General features: G+C 39.4%; 1 protein-coding gene across 2 annotated transcripts in view; it reads left to right on the top strand.

The window, feature by feature from the left end:
* Positions 1-1,818: 1,818 nt before the first annotated feature.
* Positions 1,819-8,037, top strand: part of drc9 (dynein regulatory complex subunit 9) — a 7,899-nt gene continuing 1,680 nt past the window's right edge. Inside the window, exons 1-9 of one of the 2 annotated variants that reach the window (XM_010780904.1) lie at positions 1,819-2,086; positions 2,882-3,020; positions 3,256-3,290; positions 3,530-3,652; positions 3,763-3,847; positions 3,963-4,124; positions 5,744-5,818; positions 6,881-7,012; positions 7,112-7,196. In XM_010780904.1, the coding sequence (XP_010779206.1) occupies positions 2,892-3,020; positions 3,256-3,290; positions 3,530-3,652; positions 3,763-3,847; positions 3,963-4,124; positions 5,744-5,818; positions 6,881-7,012; positions 7,112-7,177 (807 nt within the window). In that variant the 5' untranslated portion in view covers positions 1,819-2,086; positions 2,882-2,891 and the 3' untranslated portion in view covers positions 7,178-7,196. Of the gene's footprint in view, positions 2,087-2,881; positions 3,021-3,255; positions 3,291-3,529; positions 3,653-3,762; positions 3,848-3,962; positions 4,125-5,743; positions 5,819-6,880; positions 7,013-7,106; positions 7,197-8,037 lie in introns of both variants that reach the window. The other variant, XM_010780903.1, reaches the window with a different exon arrangement.

Raw genomic sequence — 8,037 nt, 5'->3', positions numbered from 1 at the left:
CCACAGACTTTTGAATTACTTCATTACCCGGGTGGTCCAGCCCAACTCACATTAAAACCTTCAAGCACAAGACTGAAGACGGACTGTTGGCCCTGCAGAGAGACTTTAAGGTAACTGAGAGTGACTCTACGGAATAAAGATTTTAAAAACTGGAATTGACCTGTTTCCCTTTTTTCTGGCATTTTATAGAACAAATTATTATCAGATACATTTTGTATGTTATATGCAGCCCTTGCCGGCTGATGTTGGCTGTCTTCCATTCATAAGTGGTGACGTGGTTAAAAGTAATGTGATGGCGAGGCGAGCTGGTTGTTATCCAGTTGACATTCTAAGGTTCACTCTCTTTCCGAGACAAAACATTCTATCAACCTGCTATCAGTGATCGACTGATAGAGCAAAAGAAATCTGGCTGAAGGAAAGTGAAAAACATTATGGAACATAAATATTTACAAAGGGTTGATTTTCTTTCTGTTTGGTTTAATGTACTGTATCTAAAGTAGGTGAATGCTGGCGTAGCATGGTTGAGGGTAGTATCCATAGAGTCCAGTAGAGGGCGGAGCCTGTGTAAGTTATAACAGGGTCCTGATAATATTCCTTTCTTCAGAAACAACAAAGGTAGTACAGTATGGCGGCTGTAGCAGGTAGAGCTATTGGACCCTTTACTAGAGACACAACTCTTGTCTGTAACACACATTCAATCTGTCTACAGTCTTCACACAGGTAAAGAGCAACACTTATGATCCCCTACATGGTTTGATTGTCCATTTATACGTTCTCCAATAATGTGACCAACACCTTGCTGTCCCTCGGTTTCTACATGGTCTTTTTACTTCACCTTATCCTGCTGGGGAAGATCATCCCACAGAGTTATTGCTGCACAAGAACAACTAGCCCATGTCAAGTGCAGTCATCACAAATCATGCGTGACACAGCAGGTAACGGAGGCGATGCTGTGTTCCTGCAGCTGGAGGAGGGGCACCAGGTGTGTGTGCGTGTGAGTGACTGCGCTGCAGATGCACGGTTGAGCATCTGGCCGCCATACAACATTTAGTGGTTTCCTACTCAGTCCAATGTAAGAAGCTATGGTGCAAATGCAGAGAGATTCAAACCAGCTGAATGCACAACATTTAGGTTCCAAAAAAACTGAAATTACAGACAGCTTTCAATGATAATGTTGTATGTCCAAACCATATAACATCTAAAATCAATCCAGTGGATTGTGCTTGTTTAATTTGTTGCTTTTTAGGGATTTCTGTAGGTTGTATGCTCAGGTCACTACTTTGATCCTCTCTGAAATATCTCAAGAAATAATGGGGGGTGGAAAATAGTACTTGCATAAATCTACTTTGTTACTTCACACCTCTGCCACTGACCTGAGATCAGTCTCAGTGCAGTAATCTCTGAGTCTGAGGAGACCTGTACTGTATTTCTTTTCATGCACTCACGCTGCCCCCTGCTGGGTGATTTGTGAAGTCCTTTTTAAGTGTATTCCCTTTATATATCACTATAAAACCATACATGTTTCAAACCCAAGTCCTCCCCAGAGACAGATATAGTCAACATTATATATGAAAATAAAATTGTAAATGGAAGAAGCTCTATCTCTTAATGACAGTGACATTATGTAACAATGAGTTTTTGTAAACGTTTTTTATATTCCATCAACTGTAGAGACACACACTTAACCAAAGCTAAGTTGCCTTTATTGCATATAAGCTACTATATGTTGATATGAATACAAATGCATGTTAATAATTATACATTTAATAACAGTAACCTCTAATGGTGAGGGTAGGAAAATGAACTGAACCCCCTTTGTTTAATTATTTTAAAGTAGTTTGATGGATGTTATGTGTAGCTGCAGATGACAGCATAATACATCGCCGAAAAGGATCTATCGCGAGAACACAATGCAGCCGTTATTGTCATTTTGTTGCTCTGTCAATAAAGTTCCATGACAAAAAAGTACGTTACCATAGTGACATGTAAACTGTCAAACGTTTTTTCTTTTTAAATGAAATATAGTTGTTGGTTTTGAAGGATAAAATACTGATCTCCAAGAGTGAGAGGAACTGCGGGATCTGAAGTAAGTGACTGTTACACTTCGTGTTAGCTAGCATCATGCTACATGGTGACCACTGTATTAGCCTCACTGTGCCTCTGTCTCCTAGTCGATGTTTCCTTGCTTATTGATTACATTACCGTACGTTACATGGTTTTTGAATACAAATGAATAACTCTTGGAAAATATTTTTGGTATATTTGCCATTTTAAAGAGCAACTGAAACACCGAAATAACTTTAGTTTTGAGATAAACCATCTTAACCCTTGAATTATGTTCATGTTTGGACACTTTGGTACTGTATAACAGCATTTACAATCCCTAACATATATTGTCATTATCTTAATTCCCAACAATATAGGTAACAGTTATAAAATAATGTGCTTTGTCACAATACCAATGGAAATGTCATTCATGTATCAGCAATCAAAATGAGAAGTACAAAATGACCCTTTTTATAATGAAGTATGTATCACTAGATTATAATTGTCAAGCACTAATATGCTCAACGCAGTTGATAAACCTTGGGATCATTTTAAATTCTTTATATACTGCCTGGTAGTTTAATATATTTAACAGTTTATAAGTTGATTTGAAGGATATTTTGTATTAAAAAAACTGAATCTGCAAAGTAACTAAAGCTGTCAAATGAATCAACTAAAGTTAAAAGTACAATATTTGCTTCCAAAATGTATTGCAGTAGCGTACAAATGCAGAGTAGCAGAACATGTAATTAAACATTGTGAAGAACAAGAACCTCAGAACTTGACTAAATGCAACTAGTGAATGTCCGGCACTTGTACGGCTCTGTCTCTCCAGTCCCCAGAGGATGTCTTTATCCAGGATTCAGAGTCTGAGGCTGGCAGCTGTAGTGGAGGACTGTGCAGACCAGCTGGAGATCCTGGGACACACCCTGACGGTGCAGATCAGGAAAGAGAGAGGAGATTCAGCGGATCAGGTGAACCACTGTGTTTATCACCTGTTCCTGTTGAGAGGAACCAGAGGAACATCAAGCAGCTGCTCTGATCGGAGGATGATGTTTTAGGTTATTTTCCATTTCATTATCTTACTGGACAAATGTTGAGACTAAAATGTGTGTGTGTGTGTGTGTGTGTGTGTGTGTGTGTGTGTGTGTGTGTGTGTGTGTGTGTGTGTGTGTGTGTGTGTGTGTGTGTGTGTGTGTGTGTGTTTAGGAGAAAGCCAGGCTGACCAAGCTTAGGAGAGATTGGTGAGTAGTATACATTATGTTGCACCGAACAAATGTATTTTATTGGTAAAAAAAATTATTTACTTAATTTACAGTGAAATTGCAATATCTTAGACACATACAAAGTTATGTCTGTGCATTGAATACATGTTTTAAAGAAAAGAAAAGCTAAATGCCGATTTTTCTATTACAGGATGATTTATACAGAATACAAATCATACATTTTCTGAGTATTTTTGTCTTCGTGTTCTTCTCTGCAGTCAGTCCATCACGCAGCAGGTTTCTTTGCTGCACGTGGACCTGGAGGATCAGCAGTGCATTACTTCTCTCCTGCAGCTGGGGGAGGAAGAGGAGCAGAAGAAGAGGGATGACCAAATGAGAAGGTCCGATAATACATTATACTGCACTATTAGTAATAAAAGTAATCCTTTTTTTTTACATGATGGAGTGGAGATCTGTTTCATATCAGTAATGTGAGTGTGTCGTCAACCAGAGAGGCAAAGAAAGAGCTGGAGCAAAGAAATCAAGCTCTGAGAATACAACATGAGGAGACACAAGAGAAAAAGGAGAAACTGAAGGTGAGAAAGGGAAGAGAAATAAAACTGTCTGCATGATTATTTGAGAACAAACTCAAATATGTTAGTCAGCATCGAGAAGGTGAATAATCCAACATGTCCAATACCTTTCCCTCAGGACTTGTCCAAGCAGGCCAGAGATCTGCAGCACAAAATGGAGGATCTGTCAGCAAAGATGGCCCACAGGAAGAAGCTTGAGGAGAAAAACCTCCAGCTGCAGCTCCAGCAGACACAGAGGGAGGGCTGCCAGGCCGAGAAGCTGCTGGAGCACGAGCAGGAGGTGGGTCCAATACATCTTAGTCCTGTTAGTCCCACCTCCCTAACCAAGCCCACAGAGGGAGGTGTTCTCCAATTTGGTCTGCCATACTAAATAAGAGGACACGCATCTCTCACATCATGGTATAAAATAATTACTGTTGGTGCATTTTTCTCAGTTACACATCTACACTAAGACTCTACTTTACTCTGACCTCTCTACACTGAAACAATTAAACATTTACTTTAATTAAATGTATTTTGTCAACAGATACCACATCATTGTAATAGGTTAGTTGAAAGGAATAATATTAAGTTGAACCAATAATCTTTTATTTAAACTTAATATTATTGCTTTCAGGTAACCGAATACAATTATACAGTATGTAATTTGTTTCATAAGTAAAGTAATTCAAGTCGACCTTTCAGTTTTTTCAGTCTGCCTTGAATTCTTAAAAAAACCTCAGTTTAATTAGTAAATAAAAAAGAAAACTAAAATAAATGAATTAGTAAAATCTGAATATTTAACTTTTATCGCCAAACTTTTATTGTGTAATGAGTTATAATGAGGTTTCATAATCTAATAAATGAATGGGATTTTTGTTACAATAACGAAGATAAATGTAAGTGTGTGTGCCTCCATACCGTTGTTGTGTCTATGCATATTATATTGATTCATAACAATCAGTTTTTGTTACAGAACTATTTTTTCTTAAATGTACAATTATTTATTATTATACAGAATATGTTCTGCCAATTATTTTGCCTAGACTTCTGCTTTCAAAGGTTATTGTTTATGATACTACTAGAACCAACAATAATTGAATGCAGGGACAGTTATGTTATATTATAATGTATAGATATATTGATATAGTCTTAAAGTTACCACCGGACCTTTTTGGGTAACCATTATGCTGATGTGGCCTGCGATGTGACACCTACAGTCACTTACAGTGACCGAAGAATCCACAAACCGAATATTCTTGATGAATCTTTGGAAATAAACGTAAAACAGAGTCGTAGAGTTGTGCAAGCGTGCTACCTGTCTGTGTGTGTCCAGAGTTCTTAAGAAGTAAAGTTGTAGCCATTGGCTGTGGCCCCTGGTAGACCACCACACACTCAACAAAACTAAGACTTATGTACTTGGTACAATTATTATTATTATTACTGGCTGCCTTCTTAGTTGGACAATGTAATACTCTAAGAAGAATCTGTAAGTGCAATATATAATTTTACCTCTGTTTTCCAGCTTTTACCACATGTATTCAACATAACACACTTTCAACCCTAAATCTATTTTATAAATACTGCTGCTGCTTCTACTTTTCTACCAGAACTTGTACTTTATATTGCGAGTGTGTAGTGCACTACAATGTGCATGCCCTTTATCTAATAGTGTTTTATTCTTATCTCTATCTTCACTTTTGCTGTAACAATGTACATTTCCCATAGGAGCCTAGAAAAAAAAGACTCGGGTTAAACTGAACAAGTTGTTTGTAAACGGATGTGTAATCAAGAAATGTCTTATATTTTGGGATTTGATGCCTTCAAGAATCCAAGGTAATACAGTGTTAGTAAATTGACCTAAAAATGTAATTTTAAAGTATTCCTTTAAACATTGTCTTGTGTTATCTCCTCCCTCAGCTGCTGCAGAGACAGATAAAGGAGGAGATGAGAGTTCACGAGGAGTCGGAGACATTCCTGCAACGTCGAAATGAGGTTTGTACAGAAACATTACTATTAACAACAGACTGAATTAATTTTTCCCATTGTTATTTAATTGTTGCTTTTCTCTGTCATAAGCTTAAGTGTTGCATCGGCTTTATGTCTGCCTTCCCTCCAATGTTAAACACTACAAGGCAACCGGTTGATAGTGCTCAAAGAGTGAACGAAAATACATTTTCCAAACTTAACCGCTATTTCTCTTTCCAGAAATAAAGAACTTGTTACTATCAAATGAACATCGCGGCACGAATCTTCTTAGCTGGCTAATGTTAAACACAGCCATGGACCACAGGCATCTCCTCCATGAATAGATGAATGCCTCCTTCTGTGCAGTGATACGGTTGGTGTATGTAGGTCAGGAAGAACGAAAATGGTTCCCAAATGTAATCCCTACGGCCGATATTTCCAAAAATGGGCAACTATTGGATTACGAATGTACTTTAAAACAAATGTTTTGTATTAGAAAATAATAATTGAATACATATACTGCATCAGGCCGGTGCAGAGTGTAGAGCTCCTCATTAAGTTAGAAATAAAACAAAAAGCAAGAAGTCCATCAGGTGCTGTGGCAGGGCTGAGGGAACATTCATGCAAAAACAGTCCAAATGTCAGAGTTGTCTACAGTTGCAGAAGTAAAGGGGTAATCAATAAGGTGTTTCACTGGGGAGGGTGTACCACATTTACTATAACAAGCCATTGGAAGCCTGATGTTGGTCATCTCCGGAGATCAACACAGGCTTTCATTTTTGTCATTTAGAGAATAATGCTCGTCCTTGCATCCGACTCTGTTCGTAGAATGAACTTCTTTCTTTGAACCGGTAAAAAGCGTTGGAGAAGAAGACCTGTCTGTTTACTGTCCCAGAATTCAACTTGTTTTGTTCTTTTTCACCAACACAACTCTCAACCAAAGAGATACTGATACAAATCAATTTAGGTAGGAGGAAGGATTGTTTGGTGTGAACTGCCCCTTTAGGTTTCTTTTGAAGTTGTTAGTCATCACACCATTACATCATCTTCTTGTTTGTGCTCCTATCCTTCAAACTGCTGTTCCTGCAGGAGGTGCAGCAGCAGCAGGAGCAGTGGCAGCAGAGTACGAAGCAGAGACTCCAAGAGAAGGAGCAGCGGCTCAACACTGAGAGCTGCAAAAGAACTGTGAACTTGGACAGATTGATGGAGATGAAGAGGATGGTGAGCAGCCCTGACCATGACACAGCAAACAGCTGCTGATTCTAAATAGGAGTCACTGTGAGTCCAACATGAATGAGATGCTGAATGTGTTCAGTACAGGGAGATGGAGCAGGTGGTGATGGAGGACAGGGAGGAGCAGGAGAAGCTGCGTCAAGAGCGGGCTAAGGCCAGAGCTGTTACCAAGGTAACGACATCCATCTGAACTATGATCCATGCTATACCTTGTACCCTAGTGGATACTTCACTCTGAGTCATTACGGATAAACAATAAGTAAATCAATGTTTGAGTCCTGACTAAAGATAGGAAAAGTGTATTACACAATAATACATTTTCAAAATCATAAATAAACTCCCTTATCTTTGGGTTAACCTGTCCTAACTTTCAATTTTACTCTACTTTCTTTAACTTTTGGACGTAATAGCTGCTTCCTTATCGTTTCACGTTTCAGTAAACACATTTTATTTTTGATTGCTGGATATAAAGAATTTATGTAATATACATGGATCGGATTTCGAGGCGTAGTCGTGGGGGGGGGGGGTCTGCAGTTCGGTGGACTAAGGATTGGACCACTGCTTTTTGCAGATGATGTGGTTCTAATGGCTTCATCGGTCTGCGACCTTTAGCACTCACTGGATCGGTTCGCAACCGAGTGTGAAGCGGCTGGGATGAGGATCAGCACCTCCAAATCTGAGGCCATGGTTCTCAGCAGGAAACCGATGGACTGTCCACTCCAAGTAGGGAATGAGTCCTTACCCCAAGTGAAGGAGTTCAAGTTCGGGGTCAAAGCTCTCTGTCTACCGCGCCATTTTCGTTCCTACCCTCACCTATGGTCATGAAGGATGGGTCATGACCGAAAGAACGAGATCGCGGGTACAAGCGGCCGAGGTGGGTTTTCTCCGCAGGGTGGCTGGTGTATCCCTTAGGGATAGGGTGATAAGCTCAGTAATCCGGGAGGGACTCTGAGTTGAACCGCTCCTCCTTCGCGTCGAAAGGAGCCAGTTGAGGTGGTTCGGGCACCTAGTTA

The sequence above is a fragment of the Notothenia coriiceps genome, unplaced genomic scaffold (genome assembly GCF_000735185.1).
Source record: "Notothenia coriiceps isolate Sejong01 unplaced genomic scaffold, NC01 NC01_scaffold00022238, whole genome shotgun sequence".
NCBI lineage: Eukaryota > Metazoa > Chordata > Actinopteri > Perciformes > Nototheniidae > Notothenia > Notothenia coriiceps.
This window is presented reverse-complemented; position numbering and strand designations above follow the sequence as displayed.